General features: G+C 41.2%; 2 protein-coding genes across 2 annotated transcripts; both read right to left on the bottom strand.

Moving 5' to 3' along the window:
• Positions 1-10,949: 10,949 nt before the first annotated feature.
• Positions 10,950-14,657, bottom strand: LOC118403579. Its single transcript, XM_035802318.1, has one exon. It carries the CDS (start codon positions 14,532-14,534, stop codon positions 11,346-11,348), a length of 3,189 nt encoding a protein of 1,062 aa, XP_035658211.1. The 5' UTR covers positions 14,535-14,657; the 3' UTR covers positions 10,950-11,345.
• Positions 14,658-21,394: 6,737 nt separating this feature from the next.
• Positions 21,395-23,405, bottom strand: LOC118432776 (degenerin deg-1-like). Its single transcript, XM_035844396.1, has one exon. The coding sequence runs from the start codon at positions 23,403-23,405 to the stop codon at positions 21,477-21,479; it is 1,929 nt and encodes a 642-aa protein (XP_035700289.1). The 3' UTR covers positions 21,395-21,476.
• Between the last annotated feature and the right edge of the window lie 27 nt (positions 23,406-23,432).

Raw genomic sequence — 23,432 nt, 5'->3', positions numbered from 1 at the left:
CTCGGCACGAAAATGAAATCTGTTATAGTTGTTATTGTCCCTTTTAAAGACAGGTAAGATGGCAATGTGTCTGGCTGCAACGGCCTTTGGAAGATGCTGAATGTTGTAGTAATCGTCATCAAGTGTCCCGCAAAAGTGTAAGTTTCCACCAAACTCATCCACATATTGCATCCACGAGGTTTCGTTTTGCCCATACTCCAGCATATATCCTTCCAAACCCGAGCTATGTGAATCTAGCTGAATGATAACACCTGTAAGAACGATGGATCTCTCAAAGTCTACTTCAAAACGCGGGTTAGAATCATCCCCGTGTGGTTGCCAGAAGGACAGAGAATTCAGTCGGCCATGGTGTGGATGCCCCTTGTTGAACGCAGCATGGAAAGAAGACGCATTGATTTGCCTATCCCATATCTTTCCACTTTCCATGCCGAGTGGGTTACTACAACCGGAGACCTTAGAAGTACAGTCTGATTGGACGCACACCTGTGGCGAGCAACAGAACACACCTGCCTCATTGAGCTGTGTGGTAACCGGAAGAATATCCTTGTAGCATGTTGTACTCGAGTCAGCCTGACACGGTCCTTTAAGCCTTATCTGTGCCTCGCGTCGTAAGGGTGAGGCGAACCAACCCCACTCGTCAAAACGGACACCATCGTTGTACAGATGAAGAAGCTGTGAGGCGGTGCAAGGCTTTGCTCCTCCTAAACCTCTCATGGCGTCACATGCCTCTTCTAGGGCTCCGTCTGGTGGCACCGTCGTGATGCTACCAGTTCCATTGGCATTTCTGACTGTGCCAACACTGGCTGTAGTGGCAATGATTCTTGGGCAGCAAAAAGCGCGAGACCGGGTGACCTGGTCGGCAGGCTTTATTGGGAACCTGCAACATAATTATAAGTATTCAATTAAGGCATTATGATAAGAAACAAAACTGCATTTATCATCATCATCATTATCATTAACCTCCTGATCATAATTACCATCGTCAACATTATTTTCATCATTATCATACCATATCATCATCATTATCATGGCGGTATCATCCTCACCATCACTGTCTTCAACTAGCTGTTTTAATAAACAGGTACGAGGGGCATTCAATAAGTAATCCACCTGACCCACTTCCAGTTGTTTGATCTAAATAAAATTTTGCATGTGTAATGAGTCATATCTCTATGGGTTATGTTGCAAAAAACAGCTCTGAACTAATTGCGGTTACTGATTTACTGGTGTTTGAACTGAGTCAGGTGTGAAATGGACCAGGTGTGAAATGGAGCAAGTTGAGTGTCGCGCAGTGATCCGGTTTTTGTATTTGAAAGGACGCAAACCAAAGGGGACTTTTGATGAAATGAAAAGAACTTATGGTGATGATGCCCCATCATATGGCCTTGTAAAACGCTGGCATCCTGAATTCAAACAAGGCCGGAAGTCTGTGGAAACAGCTCCCAGACCTGGTCGTCCCTCTTCTGCCATTAATGAGGCATCTGTCGGAGGACCAACCTGGGATGTCCTACAAGAACGGTGTCCAGAGCTACATCAAATGATGGGAGAAATGCAAAACTCTGGGTGGTTCCTATGAAGAGAAAGACTAATAACTGTGCCAAGTTTCATTACTCTCCTGCTATGGGAAATGGGTCAGGTGGATTACTTATTGAATGCCCCTCGTACATGTATTTACTATCGTATCAACTCTCCACTTTTAATGATGAGGAATATGAACGATTCACAGAGATTCTTATGCAACATAAGACAACCAATTCTCTAAGGAACGTTTGCATCACGAACCTTCCAGCAATGCAGTCGGTACACGTCTCGCCATCCTTCTCACAAGAGTCTGCTGTCTGGACGGCCAAATTCTTATGGCTGAAAAATGCCCAGCCATTGAATGGATCCAACTGCTTGTTCGTGGCTTCTATCTTGAGCTGGGACATTGTGCACAGCTGCTTCGACAAGTCCCTGCACACGATAAGTGTTAAATCAACTTCTGCTGTAACCTTGTCATGATCCGTTGGCATTGACAGTAATAGAAAGTGGTACATCGATACATTCATATTGCATAAGATAATTCCAGAATTGGCTCTTTGTAATTACTTGAAAATGTTTTTATGCACTTTCTTTGAGTGCATCAGATTCATTGAACAGCCAGATTTAATTATGCGCATGCGTTTGATCTTGCTGAATGCATTTAGTCCATGCGGATGTATGTTGGGTATGGACATTTAATAAAGATCATTGTCATTGCCATTGTACTGTATTGGTGATCAATATGGGTGGCAATCTGCGTGCAACTTAAATCAAGGATATGTCCAAATCAATTCAATAAATATGGAGATTGTAGTAACAATTACTCAATGGGAGGGACAAAAACTTCCCCGACCTGCAGACGATCTCAGCTTGATCGTAGTCGTCCGGTGACGCGATGATGTAGATGTTGCTCCTGAGAACCCCTTCATTCCCCTGAGCACTATGATGTCCAGGGGAACCTCCACCGTCCGGCTGACTAGTTGGCAGGAATTTCGCTATCGACACTGCTGTATCACTTGCGAGCGTGATCAAGGCTTGGTGGCGGGTTCCAAGTAGTTTGGATGTCCGGAGTCTATAATGAGATGAAATAATTAACTGATTGTGTGTGGTCGATAAGGTAAATGAAGGTGATGTGTACATTTGTATTACATTGTGTTCAGTCATCTACTATACGTAACACGTCATGTAAACAATCTTAGAGACCATTTCAATGCTCTTATTCACCAGAATTGCCTGATGCACGACGTGCGAATGAAATGGGGCAATGTCAAGGATAATATATCAACGTTATGTATCGAAAACACACGACTGGTTCTTTCGTTGAAACTTGATGTCTTTTGGGTTGCCTCTCTATATCCATGTTTTCATAGTGATAGGCTATGGCCAGACTACATATCAGATACTACCATTATAGCATACATGTAGATTGCATTCCAGTCAACATATTGTTTTCCCAAAAGTCGATTTAAAAGAAATGAGAGGTACTTAACCTTCTCCAAATCATAGGAAAGTAAACACTATAGTGACCATTTTGATACCTCACTACAGTAACTTACCTATTGTTGTTGCAGACAGTGACGGAAGGAAAGGTGAGCTTGGTATTCTCCACCACCTTGATCTCCACGACAACCGGATAGTCAAAGTACGTCATGATCATGATGGTAGCCTGGTACAGGAACACCGTCAGGCACATCAGCAGGATCATGATCCACAGGAACCTGGAATGTAAGCGTGAGTGATTCATTTTTCATGTTGTCAATTGTAGTACAGCAACATTTATTGTGGGGAAGTACTGTGTAGCAACGTATTTGTGAAAAAATGCTCACTATATTGCTTATTGTCTGGCGTAATACCAATGACTTGGTCTGGGGGAGGCAGAGATTTTGAATAGCATTAAAGTGTGATGACTAAAATTGTCCTTGTGGACCTCGAAGATGCAAAGTTGACCGCCTTTGGAAGCCTATTGCAAGATTCTATCTTAGGTAGCATCTGTGACTTCCAACACTGTTTTCACCACCTTCTCCACCAAAAGCCACAACAGTGCCGAGTGAGTTTCAATGACGTGGTCATGCAAAATTATTACAACGCGCAGATCATCTACCTTGAGTATCTTACAAGCATGAAAGGGAAACTTACTTTCCAGTCTTGCTGTCTGCATCCACAACTCTACTCACACCATGGGCTGTGGTCGTGGAGCAGAACTGTTTGGTCATTTCCTGAAGAGTACAGTGATGATAACATTCATGTTTTATCCGCCAGTTCATCATATACAGTATTTGTAAATCCAGTTCAAATTGACTGATCATGAACACCACATTTTAGCAACTCAATACTGTCCGTGGTACAAACGCTAACATGTAGTTGCAGTGTCATCCTTCTATATGAATCATATTAATATAGATAGAATAGATTTGATTTTCTTGTATTATATTTGTACACATCGTGGAATAATTTGTTAGTCGGTAAGCACAATTTATGGAGCCTTTGTGACTTATGGACGCTATGTTCGTTCTTACTGCACCCACGTTAGATGTGTGTAAAGCTGAGGGCACAACCCGCCGTACGTGCTGTCTACGTCCCAAAACGTGGACAATCTTTTGGAATCCGTATGTGTTAAGTAAGTACCGCCTCCGTACGAACTCGTAGGGAGTCCGACGGATTTGGGAGCACGCAGACACGCCGTAGAACTTTACATGCAAAACTTTGTTTGCCATCGGGCTGCGGATTCGCCCCCGTACGTGCCAGTACGGGCGACGCGCCTGCCCTGTACAGCAGGTCGATGTGGCCTCCAAAAAAACGTACGGACAAATTGCACGTACGACGGGTTGTACCCTTAGCTTAAAGGTGACGTTCCTACCTTAATGTCGGTCTTGGCTCGCTCCTTCGCCATCTTCTCCTGGGCTCTCAGACAGACAGCAGCCTCCTTAGCGACGTGCTGTTTGACACGGATGTCAATCATCTTGAGAATACGCACGTCCAGCTCCTCCTTCTTGTCGGGTTCCTTTGGTACTGCTGTCCCATGGTTCCTTCCCTTGTTGTCCGTCATCTTAGGAAGGGTTGAAGTCAGATCTGTTTCCTTCCTACCTCAGCGCGCTGTTCGAGACAAATACATAGGCTATTACATTATCAAAACTATTCAATATAAATTTGATTGGAACTGCAGGAATAGTGTTAGATCGAAACACAAAACACAAAAGTTACTCACATAAATCCTATTGTAGAAGCTTCGAAGACGTAGCAGGAATCGAAATGGGAAAAGGAGAGGATCTGTCCACACAGCCACCCAATGAAACTACTAATGCTACTACTGTCCGCTTATGAGAATAGGAAAATGACTGCGTCACTCGATAAACGTCTTGAAAACAATGTCCCGACAATAGCCTTTGCGTAGAATTTTATTAGGTTGAGGAATAGTGGAAGGCTAATGGTCGTAATTGAATGTACTGGATGTAAGAAGCAAATGGCAACATACAAGTATATTTGTATTGATTTTTAAGTTCATCATCATTTCACTCCATTGCCGAAGGGCATTTTCATCGGTTAGATAATATCGTTACATCAATTCAAAGCTATTACCAAGCCATTACTATATCAATATTCATAAGACCTAGGATTCATAAAGAGGGCAACGACCTTCATTCGTAACTCGAGTTTCCTGTAATACATGAAGTGGACATCTGAAAGATCAAGGAATGATCAGTGGTCTTTGCTCAAATCAGTTACTTGTATGTGTTATTAGTAACTTGTATGTATAAACGATAGGCTTGTGGATTAAATGAACCAATTGTTGCAAGTACTTTATTAGGCACCAACACTCAAAATACCCAAGGGGGAAATGTTCCCTTCTAATTGATGACAATCCACTCAATCATGCAGCAAAAAGCAAAATGGTTTGATTTAATAGAAAAAAAGACATTATCTAAATAGAATGTACTTCCGTGTAAAATGTCTCATTGTCGAGCAAACTTGATTTTCCCGAAGGTTCTTGTACGATGCACAAAACACTACGTTGACCAAATAAGTATGGATAAAATAGTAGGTCATATTCTCAACTATTTCAAGTACCACATGCTTTACACTAGAGCCGTCGTTATCTTTATTCCAAAGCATCTTTTTTTTTTTTTTTTTTTTTTCCACTCTTTATTCACAAGTCATAAATCTAAAGTACAGAACATTCAAAGATAATCACCTAATCACTATAGAACATACGACTGAATATACAGAACTAAAGTCGATCATTATAGAATATTTGAACTAGCATTACCTTACCATTTTACACACTAGTCTACCTTTACTCAGTCATCTAGACATATGCAATACTATCATACTATAACACATTTACATATTGTTGCAGGGGCCATTCCCACTGGCTTTTTTTGGCTAGGGTTTGCTCCCTAGGACTTTTTTTACAGGGGTGTTTTATCCCCCCTGGATTTTTTGTGCTAGGGTTTCTTCCCTAGGACTTCTGTGCAGGGGTGTCATCCCTGGGTTTCTGTGCAGGGTTTTCCTTCCCTGGTTTCAATTTTACACATATCACAAATTTACATGAATATTACTCAAACATTCCATTTGCATTAAAAAAAATCTGAAGATTCAAAAGGAATCACAAATATAAACACATCAAGTATACCACTATCTTAGCACTAACAAACTCACACAAACATTGCAATGTTTACAAATACAACATTAGGCTTACAAAAAAACGTTAACATTAGAACAATAAACACAAGAAGCAAACGTCAAAAGCTGAAAACATAAAAAAATACACAAACATGATCATCACATCAGTATTAAAGACAAAAATACACAAATAAGTAGGATACAAAACAGTCTTACACTAGTTACAGCAAGCATACAATTTCCAAAAAACAAACATTACAATTTACAAAAAGAAGCTGCATAAGCAGGTTTACACAAAAAGACATGATCAACTTTACAAAGCAATAGAGCAAACAAGAAGAAAGTAGTCATCACTCATCCAGAATTGAGAAAAAAAAATTGACAGGCATAAGCAATCTTAGCTAAACAGTGATCTGTACTACTGTGCAATATAAACATCAAGACAACATCATGTTACAAAAACAGAAACATTCTGTTACATCACATAATTTACTTTTGGACTAATGGCTGTCACAGCAATGACAAGTGGAGAGCACAAATTCACAGAGCATCATCAACAGTCAAAAACATTCTTACCTTGAGTGGATACAATGCCAAATATGTGTGTCATTCCAAAAATCCCAGAGAAACATCTTGAAAATGTCATCTTTCAATAATTTCACCTCGCTATCTTTATCTTGAACCCACGATTTGAAAATAGCAAATTTTGCTAAGGTCACCACTTTGTTTACAAAATGGCTGACCTTTGACCTATATTCATAACCTAGAAAAATAGTTGACTTGGTAATTTTTACCCTAACCCCCTTATGAAATAAAAAGTCCTCTATCTTCTGCCAGAAATGTTTCAGTCGTTTACATTCCACAAACATGTGTACATAGTTTTCCTCTACATTACATATCCCACAAGTTGGACTGTATATTTTACCTGTCTGATCTTTTATTTTCCATTTATTCAATTTGTATTTACAAGGCAAGATTTGGTGTAACAACTTAAAGTTAAACTCTCTTAGCTTGTTTTCTTTAATGTCTAGAGTTAGCCCTTTCCATATTAGCTGTTTATTCAATACAATAACATGTAGCAATTCCCCTAAGTTATCAATACTCTTTCTCTCTGTAAATATCTGCTTATTTAAATGGTTGTATACAGTTCTAGATATAGCCTTCTCTAGTGGTATAAATTTATCTTGAAGCAATCCAATTTGTGTTGGTTGGGATTCTAGTTTATTTACTTGGTTAGAGTGCAGAGCTAATTTTGTTTTCCATTCTTTTGGTATCGCATTAAGAAGGTTATTGTGCTCAGCCAAAAAGTTTTTGGTATCGTTTAATTTTTCCAATAGTGTCCTTGCTAATATAAAACTACCACCAGGAAAAATATCTTTAATCTGAATTAGGCCTTCCTTTATCCAGTTTCTATAAAATAATGTTTTTCTCTTCAAAGTGATGTTCTGATTACCCCAAATTACTTCATTCAGTATTTCCTCTAATGTCTGAGGTTGTTTAGTTAACCCCCCTCCTGCTTTATGCCAAGCAAGGACAACAGCTTTATAGAAGTTAGGTATTTTGGGGATTTCTGGACAATGTTCTTTAGTTAGGAAATTCATTTTGAAAATCAAATTGTCATCACCATAATATTTAAGATAAAAGTTGGGGATTGATTTCCACTGGGCCATAGGTCCATTACAAAGTCTTCTGACCCATGAAGCCAATAGACCCTGAATCTGACATCTAACATTGATCATTTTTATTCCACCTTCACAGTAGTCTCCAATTATACAGTTTCTAGAAATTTTATCCTGTTTATTATCCCAAAGATAGTTCCATAATGTCCTTTCTATCTTCCTTATTGCCCATTCTGGGGTATCTATATTCATGAAGTTGTAAATTAGTTGGGCCAATGCAAGTTGTTTAATGACTACTACTTTACCATATAGGGTTAGTTTTCTACTTTTCCACAAGTTAAGTGTGTTCTTTAGCTTCTCTATTTTCTTTTCCCAATTTAGGAGTTCACATACACTTGGGTTATGGCCAAAGTAAACACCAAGTGCTTTAATGGGTTCTTTTGTCCAATCTAAGTCTAAGATTCTTTTATCACTTTTCTCCCATACACCAATCCACATAGCTTGGGTTTTAGATTTATTAAGTTTAGTTCCTGCTACCTTACTGAATTCTGTTATAACCTCCACTGCATTTAGTATTGAATTTTCATCTGCTAAAATTAATGTTGTGTCATCAGCTACCTGGCTTATTTTAATTTCCTCACTACCCTCATTATGTGGAACTAAGATTCCCTTTATATCTTTAGAGGTTCTAATCTTAGTGGCCATAATTTCTGTCACAAGTATAAACAGCAGACAAGATAATGGGCACCCCTGCCTTATACCTCGGCTTAATTCTATAGGCTCTGATATCCAGCCGTTATTTAATATATTACAGCAAGTATCTGTGTATAGTATTTTTATCCATTCTATAAATGCAGGGCCAAAGTTAAATTTGTGTAGAGTTTTGTACATGAAGTCTCTATTTACAGAGTCAAAGGCTTTTTCAAAATCCAAGAACAATAGAGCTCCAGTCTTTCTTTCGTGTTTAGAATAGAAAATTATGTCATTTATTATTCTGATATTTTGTCCAATGAAACGCCCTTTAATATATGCTGTTTGACTTTGGTTAATAAGTTTTGGAAGTACCTTTTTAACTCTATTAGCTATGGTAAAGGCTATAATTTTGTAGTCACAGTTAAGTAGGCTTATGGGTCTCCAATTCTTCAAAAGGTACAATTCATTTTTCTTATGTAATAGTTTTAGGAGTGCTGTTCTTTGCGAGTAAGTCAATCTTTTGTTCTGATAACCCTCTAAAAATGATTTGTGTACCAGGGGCCCTAAGCTACTCCAAAAATGTTTAAAGAACTCAGAAGGAAGTCCATTAGGCCCAGGGGCTTTATTATTTTTCATTCCATTTAAAGCTTGCTCACATTCTTCTAAGGTTATTGGTTTATCTAATTCATTTTTCTCATCATCATTAAGTGTATTATCTAATGTTATATCTGACAAATATTCTTCAACATTATCTGGATTAATATTATCCTGACTATATAGGTCCTTATAGAAGTTTACAGCTTCTGCTAGAATTTCATGTTGATCAAAAATGTCCCTGTCTCCCTGTTTTAGCATATCTATGTTGGATTTAGTTATGCTTTTCCTTTCTAGATTGAGAAAAAATTTAGAGCATTTTTCCCCCTCTTTAATCCATTTGGCTCTAGACCTTATGTAGGCTCCTTTTGCCCTTGTTTCATATAATTTGTCTAGCTGTAATTTTGCCCTTACTAGTTTATCCCTAGTTAATGAATAATCTGCCTCACTTTCAGAATTTTCTAGAATTTCAGTTAGTGTTTTTATTTTGGTTACTAAATCATTTTCCTCTTGTCTACTTTTAACAGCTCTCTTCTTACAGTGAGAAATGGAGAATTCTCTAATTCTTACATAGCATAATTCCAAAAGTAAACCAGAGGGTAATTCAGACTCCTCTGTTATTGTGTTTTGAATCAGTTCTTTAATCTCATTACAATACTCTTCCTCTTTAAGTATTTCAGTGTTTAGTTTCCAATAGTTGGGGCCTCTATCTTTTGCTGTGTTATATAGTTTAAGAAAAATTGCATTATGGTCTGTTTTTACACTAGGACTAATATCGCACTTTCTGACTGAACTGATTATGGATTTTGAAATGAACCAATAATCTAATCTACATGAAACCTTATGGAAGTTATCCCTATAGGTATACTGTCTAAGCTCTTTATTTTTTTCCCGCCAAATATCACAAAGGTTTAGGGATGAACAAAACTTTCTTAAAACTACTGAAGACTGTTCTACATTAGTCATTGTCCCTCCCTTTTTATCTTTATCACTATGGTACACTGCATTATAATCACCCCCTGCAATTATATCTCTAGTAGTGTCATTACTGAGCTGTCTATTATCATCTATCCATCTAATAAGGTTAGTTAGGAAGGAATTTCTATCAGTTACTTTATTTGGGGCATAAATATTAACTAATGTTAAGTCAAGGTCTCCTATATGGCAATTAATTAGGATCTTTCTCCCTTCCCCATTATCATCAAAAACGTCTATGTTTTCTACATTACATTTTGGTCCAAAATAGATGGAAACTCCTCTACTTTTACTGGTTCCACAGGAGTGGAAGCCCTTCCCACCCCAGTCTAGATCAAAGGCAGTTTCTACTTCCGAAGTTACATGTGTTTCTTGTAAAAATACTACATCTGCTTTTTGGTCTTTGCACCATTTAAATATAGATTTTCGTTTAATCTTATCTCTAATCCCTTTAACATTTAAAGATAAGCAATTAAGATCAGCCATACTCACAAGATATTATACAGTTGTCAGCACATTTTTTGTCATTTGGACATAAGCTCCTTACCAGAGTACAGAAAAGTCCGGGCGTCAAATCCATAAGTCCGAAAGTCCACAAAATCATAAGTCCGTTGCCTTGCCAAGTTCGTCATCCGCGAGTAGAAAGAAGTGCCAAAGCATCTTGCGTTTGCCACGAGGGATGAAAACTGAGACTTTTATGGCCTAATCTTAAATGAAGGCTGACTCAGCTATTTTCCGTTCAGAAAGCGATCTCACAAAAATGGTTTGGTGATAATTTTACTATAATTGTAACAGTTCATACATGCATTTTGCAAAAGATTTAATAATTTTTCAGACGTCTACGTGAGTCAGCTACCTTTGTCACCACAGAATGCTACAGAGGGATCCTAAGTTACGCAATGGCAAGGCGAGCAATGACATTTTTTCAAGTTTTTATTATCATACGGACAATACATCACAAACGCCCTTATTCTAAAAGGATCACATATAAGTATGTACAGACGTTTGTAGACATGAGAATTACCCAACATGTAGACAGATGCCGTGTTATATAACGATGTGGACATGGTTGACATGCAGACAGTATATGCATACTTGTTTTACACCACTTTCAGCCGTCTAGACTATGTAGTACATGCGTTTTATTGGCATTGAAGCTTTCGGAGTGTAACATATTATGTATCATGCATGCTATCCTCAACAATTCTCTTATATTATGATGCGACACATTTTACTCCGTCTTGTTTTTCGTCCCTTTACATTAGATGTGGAGTCAGTAAAGAATGTAGCACATAAAATTTACTTTTTGTGGTCTTTCGAGTGCTACTCAACAAACGTGTTCTTTGCCTTGCGGAACTTAATGAATACCTTCACCATATCTACGATAAGATTACAAAATTCACAAATCGTGATGACAGACAAACCTATGTACAGTCCTAGCAGCCCTCCAAGACTACTGAACAGTCCTTCTTTGGTGAAGCTTGGTATATCCATAATTTCCTGGTAGTTCAAGTCCTGATAGTACAAATGTAGACGAACGAGATTCTTTTGAATGGAGTCTTGGTTGGTTGGTAGATTCTTGGATCTGCTCCGCGTGTGAATCTTCTCTAGCACGTACGCTGCATACGCCTCAGACGGCCACGATGACGAAGATACCCACACATCGTACGACTCCTCGTGGCAGGGCTGAGAACAAGGGCAAACCAGCTTGTTGTTTTCATGGTCTTTACGTACCTTCTGTCGGCAGCATTCTTGAGCTTCGTTCAGGGTACTGCAGATGGTGGTGTTGATGGCTAAGAGTTCATCTGAACATCCACATTCTTCGATCAGAGCTTTCTGCAGGCATGACCGCTTACACGTCTCGTACGTGTAGATACCACCGTACAAGGGGGAGGTCTCTGTCGACAAGGAACAGTTGCCGTAAGGATGAGGCTGTCGGTTTACAACTCTGCGCTTCAGTCCAATAAACGTGCTCTTTCCGGGTTCAGCACTGAGTGCATTGACCTCAGGCAGAGGTGTTGACCCTGGAGTGTGGACGGTGATTTTTACTCCGGGATCCTGTCCGAAGATGCCGATATACTCGTTAATTTCTACATTTAGCGTGAGTTTTAAACCGTAACCAGCTCCGATCTTTGTCGTTTCCAGTACATTGTCTTGATCATGATTGAAGGTGAAGCAGTTGCCATATTTAGAGTTTTGAGATACTTTGAAGTCATCCAGTGAGCACTTTTTCTTGTCGAATGTGCATTGCAGAATTAAGTCCTTCTTTTGATGACCCAGGTCCTCTACTTCGTGTTTTGACGCCGTTGAAATGTCAGTGATATCAGAGAAATCGTCGGTTTGTGAATTTTGTATAAAGCCCTTCCAGTCGTTGTCGTTTGCTACCGTGGCTAGTCCGGAGTCAATACAACCGACTTCACACATGTCTACGGGACAAAACTCCCTTGGCCGTTTGGGATCTTCAGTGAAGCACCACGGAACTTTCGCCAGAGAACCTGGCATATTTCGGCAATAGTTTTCGACCAGTCCGGCATTGGGAAAGTTTGATGGTGTTGTGCAATGTACATGTGGGTCATGGGAATCCCATTTCTGACACTTTCGTCCGCTGTTTGTAACATTTTGGAAACCTCTGTAGTTCAGCCCAGTTCCAACAATACATTCCTTCTCCCAACACTTGATATCAGACGGAGAGAACGAGTCTGCTCCGACATTGGAGTGGATTTCACAATTGTCGCGTTTACAACCAATGATCTCAAGGCGCAAGTTGGGGCTTTTGTTCCACGTTTTGGGGTGTAAGCGGACGTACCTCGCGGCGACTGCACGAGGAAGGTACACGTGATTCGGTGTTTCACCGTCCACATTTCCCATGAACTGCAGTTCTCTTACGCCATCCATGTATGGTCTCCAGTCAAAGCCACGTGAGCTGAAGTATAGAGTAAATGATGTAACATAGCTGTTATTCTGACCTTGCGTCACAATACCTGTTATAAGTTTTTGCTGGCCCAGATCTATTAGAATCCAACCGTTATCGGTTATAGCTTGCATCTTCCAGGAAGACTTGCCATTCAGGCGCGCGTGGTGAGGGGCGTTTTCTATGACGCCCGCTATAGACAACACTGCATTGGCTGTTATCTGGTCAGACAGGATAGTACCAGCTTCCATTCCAAGTGGGTTGCTGCATCCTTTGAACAGGTTAACGTCCCTGGATCTGTAGAGCGTCCCCTGGGGTTCATTGTCTTCCTGTGTCTGTAAGATGCAGCAGTAGGCTACGCGAGATTCCTGGCGTGTAATTTGAGCTGCTGTCTCCTGAGTCCATCCAGGCTCTTGGCTGCCAGCATCTCCAGGGAAAACGTTCTGCATTTGATGCTGAGAACAAAGAGTCATCCCGTGGGAAAGACAGGCATCTCGAGCATCCTCAATGGTGTCAAACGTCTGGTCTGTTGACACAAACGTCACTTGACAACACAATGCCCTGTAGGAATTCTGATGATCAGGACGACGGAAGGGTATCATCGTCTTGTGGCACATTTCTCCAACTGAGCATCCGCAAGTATCGTTCAGTAAGGCAACTTTGTCCGGGGCTGAAAACCATGCGAGGTCGTCGGGATACTCGCTTCGACGAATGCCGACTTTGTGCGCTGCTTCAAGTTGGTTGATTGTGCATAATTGCATACCGAGCTGACCACATGCACTTGATGCAGTCTGATGACTGTTGTGGCTTTTGCTGGTGACCCTGAACAGTTTGTCACAACAGTAGGCAGGTCTACCCGCTTGTACGTCACGTTCAAAGACCATTCGTCCCGCGGTAATGCTCATTTGTTGTTCCTGTTCGGCGAACCATCCCCGACCAGACGAGAAGTGATCATCTAACTTCATCAAGCTGATGTCTTCTCTGGTGCACAAGTCCTTTTCCCTCTCGTGGCAGTACTGCTTGGCAAAGAAATGCTGATAGAAGGTTCTACTGGTAGGAAACGTGTTGTCATCTTCGCCTGTGTTAATGGAACAACGCGGCATGTCAACACAAGGAACAGTCACTGAACTGTTACTGGCTGAAGGACAAACCAACTGTGTTCCATCGGAATCAGGGGAGACACGACAAAAGTTCTCTTCAAGGCAATGGCCTCTTTGGCGTTGTTCGCAACTCCAATTTCCACAAGTGCCGTGAGATGGTGAATTAAACCTTCCGCGATAGGCTTTAGCATTTGAGTAGCATTCTGATCCACTACATTGAAGATTATAGATATCAAACATATTTCCAGCTCTTAGATCAACGTTGCAGTTGGTCGTGTCACAGCCAAGGAATTCGACACGGAAATGGAAATTATTGTAGACATTTGCCTTAAAGAGAGGTAAGATGGCAATGTGTCTGGCTGCAACCGCCTTTGGAAGATGCTGTATGTTATAATAATCGTCATCGAGGGTCCCACAGAAGTGGACGTCCCCTCCGTATTCGTCCACGTATCGCGTCCATGTCAGTCCGTCCCATCCGTATTCCACCATGTATCCGTCCATTCCCGAGTAGTGTGAATCTAGCTGAATGACGACACCTGTCAGAAGGATGAATCTCTCAAAGTCTACTTCAAAACGCGGATTACGGTCCTGTCCGTCTGGCTGCCAGAAGGACAGGGCATTAAGTCGACCTTGGTGTGCCTGTCTGTCAAAGAAAGTAGATGAAGCTCGGATTTGTCGGTCCCATATCCTTCCACTTTCCATGCCGAGTGGGTTACTACAGCCGGAGACTCTAGCGGTACAATCTGAATGGACGCACACCTCAGGAGAGCAACAGAACACAGCTCCATCCTGCAATTCCGTAGTGACTGGGAGAGTGTTCTTGTAGCATCGCGAACTAGAGTCATCCTGACAAGACCCGTTTAGTCTGATCTGTGTATTGGGTTGTAAGGGCGAGGAGAACCACCCCCATTGGTCAAACCGAACGCCTTCTTTGAACAGCTGAAGGAGCTGGGACGCGGTACAAGGCTTTGCTCCTCGGACTTGGCGCACGGCCATGCACTGGTCTTCGAGGACCTGTTTTATTGGTATCCGGGTAGAAGTACTTGGCGTGTCGATGGCTGTGACATTATCTTGATCACCACTGTGGGCGATGGAAATGCTAGATACGGCAATGGTAGTTGGACAGCAGAGACCGGCGGATACATCGACCTCATCAACGGGCTTCAGTGGAAACCTGTAAGGTGTTAATAGATGCTTGAGACATCGGGCTTCAAATGTGATAACAAATGGAACACCGAATATGTCAAATCACATGGACTTGATTGTTAATATTCATATCACTCATTAGACTTGAATAATCTTGCTGGGATTTTTATTTCACAATTTCCGGAAAAAATGTGGTGTCATGAATTCTTCTTTCGGAAGGGACGTAAAACGGGGGTCCCGTGTCCGAGGAGGTGCCTCGAGCACGTATCAGCCTATTATTCAAACATTAGGTACCTACTGGCTGCAAGTGATTCACCAGATAAATGAATAGAATAAAACATCTAAATAGTAGCAAACCTTCCAGCAATGCAGTCCGTACATGTCTCGCCATCTTCCACACACTGGCCTGTATGGACGGCTAAGTTCTTATCACTGAAATAACTCCAGTCGTTAGATCCATATATGCTATCCCTGGTGTTTTTCATGAGCTGAGAAGTGGTGCATAACTGCATTGAATCCCCCCTGACAAAAGAACATAAAGGAAAAGTTAAGTCATTTCAGCGTTTCCTTTGTGATTAGGCGGTATATTTCAAGGAACAATGAAGCATTGAATTCGGTAATGTACTTTTATGACCATTTAGATTCTGCAGGCTTGGATGTATGCTATGAGCCTATTTGTCCTCAAGTAGTTTTGTCTGAATGACATTCGACAGATATTCTTTAAAATCGTAACAAGGAATGATATATTATTTTAGTATTTGATGGCGTTGGAATTATTGAAGTTGAAATTTGATACAAAAACGATGTAATTACTGCAGCTAACCTGCAAATAGAACTGGCATGGTCATGGTCGCCAGGTGAAGCCATGACGAGGATACTTGATCTGGTAAATACCACTCCTCCACCAATGACATTTCCACCAGGCGGAAAGACAGGACTTGGTATGAAACGGTGCACTGCAACTGTCCTCTCTTTGTTCAGGTCTAAAAGGAGTGCATGGCGGGTCCCTGGCACTTTGGACGCCCGGAGCCTTGATGAGCAAGGTGTAGAAAATGAACATGAAGATCGAACAGAATGTCAAGGTCTAAGAATGCCAGGAGCATAATCAAATAATATGTAACTTGATTCATAACTGTTATTGTACTGGATGCAGGGGGACTTATGTCCACCTATAACGTTTATACAATCATGGACACAGTTTGTATAGGAGTTAGTATTTTAGACAATCAAAGCATTTCCTGTATTTTTCTCTTCGCCAAGAAGAGTATGAGATTGCTGACTTGGGTCTGTATGTAGGTCAACAGCATATAACTCGAGAAATTGTGGATGGAACTTTGTGATTTTTGGTAGGTGTGTAGCAGTTGTCAAAAGGAATGCGAAGTTTGAAAACGGTTTACCTGGCGTTTTCCTACGGTACTGCAGCGAGCTTGGTATGTTTTTTTGCGGTTTGTTTTTGGCAGCATAAGTCAAAATCTAGCTGGGCGATTTTCACGAAACTTGGTAGGTGTGTAGCGGTTTTGGAGAGGAAGGTCAAGTGCGAAAATGGTTTACCTGGCTCTTACCTATGGTGCTGTAGCGGGATTTGTATGTAAGTGCGTTTGTCTGTATGCAAGATAACTCGAGAACCCTTGAATGGATCCTGATTATATTTGTTAGGTGGATTGGGGTTAGGAAAACTAAGGTCAAGTTCCCTAGTGGCTGCCTAAGGTACTGCAGCAAAACTTTTAATTTTGGCACTTCGTGTTCTGGACATGCTGTGGTCATGATTTTTGAGTGGTAGATAGCCCTTGGAACAGAGAGTAAGTGCTGTGAGTTTGGACCCCCTAGCGGCTTTTTGGGAACTGCAGGCACCGATTTCCGTTCAAACTTTGGACGAGGATAACTTGAGAACGTGTAAACAGATTATCAGGATTTTTGGTATGTAGATAGAATGAGTGATGACTTATACAATGTAATACTAATTATGCAAATCAGTAGCTAATTTGCATAATTAATGAGGAAAGTTCATAAATCCATGCCAACAGCATATAACTCAAGAAGCTGTGTATGGATTTTCATGATATTTAGTATTTAAGTAGCGGCTGCGGAAAGGAAGGTTGTGTTCGAAAATAGTTGACGTAGCATTTTCCGTTAGGACGGTAGCGGGCCGAGTGTGTGCGTCCTTTTGTTTGTGGAATGCATAACTCGAGAAGCCTTGAAAAAATCCTGATGATATTTGGTAGGTGGGTAGGGGTCAGGAAAACGAAGATAAATTATGATAGTGGGCCCCCTAGCGGCTTCCTAAGGTACTACAGCAAAACTTATTAACAGAAATAAACTGTGCTCTATATATCTCATTTTGACCTATATCTATGGACAAAGCTGTTGGTTTGCTGGAGGACGCCCTTACACTGGGGACAAAGTCTAAATTGACAAGCATGGAATTCTGATTGACCAGGGATGCTACCAGGTCATCTGTCAGGTCACAGTCTGGTTTTGGTAATGTTTGTGTGTTTGTGAGGAACACAGTTCATGCAGTCATTTGCTATTTAGTAATACATGAATAAGACCTTAAAGTCTTAAATAAAGGCATGATTATTTGGCGAAGAGATGGGTTTGTTGAACTCTAGTTTCCTTTATGTTTATTTCATTTAATTTCGTTCAATTTTCTTCATTGATGTATAGAAGTTTTGAAAGTTCTATAGAAGTTTTGAAATTCATTATCTGTACTCAAACAGAATCCAGGAAGAATAGTGTTACAGCGATACACTAATGGATATCTGAATAAAACAAACAAGCGCATACCTTAAGAATGAATCGGCACAAATGAACGACTCTGTAAGACATATCATATCACTCCACCACTGACCTATTGTTGTTGCAGACAGTGACGGAAGGAAAGGTGAGCTTGGTGTTCTCCACCACCTTGATCTCCACAACAACAGGGTAGTCAAAGTACGTCTTGATGAGTACTCCGGCCTGGTACAGGAACACCCCCAGACAGGTCAGCAAGATCAGCACCCAGAGGCATCTGGAGGGGACGGTACGTATGTTTTACATTTTACAGACCCTTGGCCTTTTGCTACATATATATTATCTATAATGCAGAGTCTTTTTGTCTTCTTAATTCTAGCAGTCCACAGCCGTATATTCCTAGCTTGTCCAGCTAAATGTTCGAAGGATAAGTGATCACAACCCATCAACAGGGAGATAAGTTCCGGACGTTTTCCGTGACATTCATCACACTTCTTCAAGATATCTACAAAGTGATGGTTGTTGAAAAACAGCGATGGATGTCACTCGAAACGTCCAGCAGTAATCTACATATTTTATACAATTATAGAGTTTGAATTGTCTTCGTCAAATGCTGTTTATCTGCATGTCTAATCTTCACCAACGCACCCGTACATTTGTTTACGAAGACTCGAAGTCGTTTGTTCAACATATAGCATCATGAGTCAGTGATTTCAGGCTTGTCATTCTAAGCTATACTACAATCAACAAGGCAGTATAATGTACTATACAGTTTGAATGTACGAAATGAAGAGGCAAACCTGGCAGTCTTGCTGTCTGCATCCACAATTCTGCTCACACCATGGGCTGTCGTGGTGGAACAAAACTGCTTAGTCATCGCCTGAAACGTTTAACAAACCACTGGTGTTTTCCATGCATTCGAACTTTATTACAGAAAGATAATGTTAAGTGTCAAATCTTCGAAATAAAAATACATGTATATTTCAAGTCCCCCTACACCATTATGTTGTATAGGGCGGTGCTCTTCGGTCACAAAGCTAGCTTTGCAAGCGCCATTTCAGCGGCGGCACACGCCTTCGATACGAGCATCACCATATATAAGTTACCCTCGCACATGTAATGTTTCGAAGACAAAATGCGTTATGAAAGTTTAAGGGGCATTTTTGTCATTACAAATGTAAAGGATAAGATAAATTGATAATTCTATAAGATCACCTTTATGTCAGTCTTGGCGCGTTCCTTCATCATCTTCTCGTGAGCCGCCAAACAAACTGCGACCTCTTTCGCGGCATGTTGTTTGGCGCGGATGTCAATCATATGCAGGATACGCACGTCTAAAGCATCATTTTCGTTGCTGTCCGTCGACTCTACTTGCTTTTTTGTGTCGGTGTCTGCCATCTTCGGAATATCCAGGTCTACTTTCCTTACTCCTAGATCCTTCAACCTCTCACGCCTCGGAAGCCGTGCGCATGTGAAAGGCTAATACATGTAACAGCAAATTTATAAGCGATGTCCAGGATATGTCAATCAACTACTGAACAGAGCATTAGGTAGCATTAATATTGCAAGACCACCACTCGTAGTGCGGAAGATAAAAATCAATTATAGGATTTGATACTTACTATATCGAATCATATCGCTCATGTAATGTCATGTCATAAACTCAAATTCAATAAACTCATGTCATATCATATCATTATCTCCTCGATCGAGCTCTGGGTGAGTCGCTCAGACTAGGTCTCTCTTTCCTTCCATCATAAACATATGTTAGAAAGCAAAGAAAAGACTGAAAAATTGTAGAAAAATGGTACTGAGCTAACTATCTCTACGTAAACATTTTAAGGTTGTCTATTCTGTTAGCTGCCGTCTTTTTAGGTGCCTCAACTATGACCGACTACATGACGACTTTTTTCAAAAGATAATGTAGGTTTTAATTCGTCACTGGTTAGTGTTAGTCACTGCCATGTGTTAGTCACCTTTCTGGCTGGTTAGGACTAACCAAATATGGACATATTTATATATAAGATCCCGATTTACGTGTACAAGATCCCTAGGGAGCTGTGTAGATAAAGAACCCTCTTTGCTAACTATGCGTAGGCCCGGAACTGGTCATAAAACTTATCTTGAGTCATCTTAAGTAGGTTAATAGGACAGTAAACGATGTTGTATTCCCCAGGACCCTAAGACATACAGACTTGGATGTACCGGCGGATAATCACTAGAAGCAGTTCAGACATCATGTGCTCCTTCATCAATTATGTGATAATATATTAAAGGCTTTTAACCTATCAAGCACCACGGTCACGGCGGACATGGCAATCAAATCATCAAATTCATATCTTTCTCAAGGGAGTGGACATAAACTAATTTTTGCAATATTTCTTTGCAGTTCATGTACTTCAAAGTGATTCATGAGTCACTGCGTAAGACCATTAGTATTATTAGTTAGAGTACACCTCTTAATCGCATTTTGCTCTTGCGTGTAATCTCATTATCTCAAATCTGCTTTATGAAGTGCGACTGATGTTAAATATTTAATAATCCGTCTTGACATTTCATCTATTGGTGGATATATGTTATCAATGTCATTACTTAGTAGCGCTAATAGATTCACGTGCCCATGAAACACTTTCGTCCCACGCTTCTGTTTGTACAAGCCCTGTACAGGTAGAGATATCACCTAAAGTTGTATGTCTACTTTCGTTGAGACTTTTAATCTCTTGCTAGTAAGCAGTGTCCGTAATCACAGCTAGTTGGTCATAAACCACTTAGACATGATACATATCCGTTCTGTACGTCTAGACTTGTAAACTCTTGCTAGTAAGCAGTGTCCGTAATAACAGCTAGTTGTTTCTAATTCACTTAGTCATGATACATAGTTGTCCTGTACGTCAGCTGCATCAGGTGCTTCCATCTTGTTCTTATTTTTTCTTCCCTTGTTGCAGACCTTCACAACATTAACAACCAAATTGATAAACTCAAAGGTTGTATTGACATATATACCAAACTATACTCCTAACGAATTTAGCATGCTATTATCTGCTCGGATTCATGTTATCAATACCAACTACTTGTAGTGCAAATAGATTTCTGGAATATTTTTGATATTTCAACAGCATTTCAACTTGATGAGACAGTTACAAGATGTGAAATTTGTTAAACGAAGGTTTTGAAAAGATATCGACCACCACTGAAAATTCCAAATCTATCAAATAAATTCAGACCTCAATGTATATATACATATATAAAGTTTGATGATAATCAGTGTGAAGGTATTCCAAGATGTTTATTTGTTATAGCTATATCTTTAACATCACACGATGCATTGCTATGTTCAGTACACTAACCTACATATGATACTCACAGTTAAGTTATTGTTTTAAACACAACGGATGCCACCAATTCTTACTTGGCGCTTTTATAAGGCCGGTGTGAGCAGAGATATCATCCAAAGTTGCATGCCTACTTTAATCAAGACTTAATCTTACTTTTAGCAAGCTAGTGGTGTTTGCGATTGCAGCTAGTTCTTCCTAATTCACTAAGTTATGATACGCATTCGCCCCGTCAGCTACCAGTCATTATGACAGGCGGTTCCATGTTGCCCTTATCTTTCCTTTCTTTGTTACAAGCAACCTTCACTACATCAACGACCAAATTGATAAACTCAAAGACCGTAATGACAGACAGACCTACATACAGTCCCAACAACCCACCGAGGCCGCTGAGTAGAGTTTCCTCAGTATAAGTCGGATTTTCATTGATCAGTTCGTAATTCAAGTCACGGAAGTACACGTGGACTCTCGCGAGATTTTGTCGTAGTTCATTTGGGCTGAGCGGCAGATTTCGAGCCCTGCTCCTGGTGTGGATGTTATCCAAGACGTACCAGACGTACCTGTCTGATGGCCACAAGGAAGATGACAGCCAAAGAGCGTAGGAATCTTCCTCACAGGATTGCCGACAGTTGCAAAGAAGGTTGCCGTCCTCGTGGCGTTTTCGGACTTCTTGACGGCAGCACTCTTGTGTCTTGTTCAGTACACTGCACAATGTGCTATTGATGGTAATCAGTTCGTCAGAACAGCCACACTTGTCCAGTAAGGCTGCCTGTAGACATGAATGTTGACACGTTTCGTACGTATACCTTCCACCGTACAGCTCGTCTCTTTCCTGGTATGAAGTGCAGTCTCCGTAAGGATGTGGCTGTCGTTTGACAGAACTGCGTTTCAAGCCGACGAAAGTGCTCTCTCCGGGTTTGGTATTGAGAGCATTGCCTTCAGGAAACGGCGTCGAACCGACACTGTGTATGGTGACCTTTGCTCCGGGATCCTGACCGAAGAGCCCCACGTATTCGTCAGACTCGATTGACAGTGTCAGTTTTAAACCGAACTCCGCTCCCACCTTGGTCGTGGTTCGAACTTTGTCGTCTTCGCCGTGATTGAAGGTAAAACAGTTGCCATATTTGGCGTTTTGCGTCACTTTGAAATCGTCCAATGAGCAGCGTTCTTTGTCAAAGGTACATTGCAGGATGAGGTCTTCCTTTTGGTGACCCATCTCAGCAATCTCTTCTCGTGTAGCCATCGAGAAGTCTGTGATGTCTGTGTAGTCATCTGTGTTGGAGCTGAGAAGGAATCCATCCCAGTCGTTCTCTCCTCCAACAGCGTTAAGCTTCAAGTCGACACAGCCGACTTCACAACGTTCGACATGACAATACTCCCAGTCCTGCTCTCCTGTGAAGCACCACGGTGCTTTGGACGGGTGATCCGGTATGTTACGGCAGTAGTTTTCAGAGAGATCTGCGTCCGGGTAGAGTGAGGGTGTGGTGCAATGATGCTGAGGGTCATGGGAGTTCCATTTCTGACATGGCCGACCGCTTCTGGTGACGTTCTGCTTGCCTCTGTAGTTCAGGCCACGTCCCACAATGCACTCAGGTTCCGTACACATCGCCTGATGATGATGATAAAACTGAACATCTTTTCCATTTGCTTTACTAGCAATCGTGCAACTGGAGGATCTACATCCAACTACTTCGAGACGTAGACCTCCTGTTCGTTTCAATGACTGTGGGTGCAGTCGTACGTATCGAGTTGCGACTGCGCGAGAAAAGTATACGTGGTTTGGGGTGTTGCCATCTTTGTTTCCGACAAACAACGTCGGCACATGAGTCGTTTCGTCGTCCGTGTAAGGCAGCCACTGATCTCCGTCGATGCTGAAGGAGAATGAGAAGGATGAGACATAGCCACCATCCTTACCGCCTCCTTGTATGACCACCCCGGCCAACATATGTAAGTTCAGTAAGTCCACTTGTATCCACGGCATGGTGTCATTTTCCTCCATTTTCCAGGAGGACACGCTGTTGAGCCGGGCGTGGTTTGGAGAGTGTTTCTGGTCAAAGATTGAGGACGTTTGAATCTGATCTCGTAAGATAACGCCACTCTCCATACCCAGCGGGTTGTTACAGCCCATGAAGTGATTTGTGACATCAGCTCTCTGTGCCATGGATTGATTTGACGGCGTTTTGACTGA

This window comes from Branchiostoma floridae, chromosome 16, assembly GCF_000003815.2.
Source record: "Branchiostoma floridae strain S238N-H82 chromosome 16, Bfl_VNyyK, whole genome shotgun sequence".
Lineage (NCBI taxonomy): Eukaryota > Metazoa > Chordata > Leptocardii > Amphioxiformes > Branchiostomatidae > Branchiostoma > Branchiostoma floridae.
This window is presented reverse-complemented; position numbering and strand designations above follow the sequence as displayed.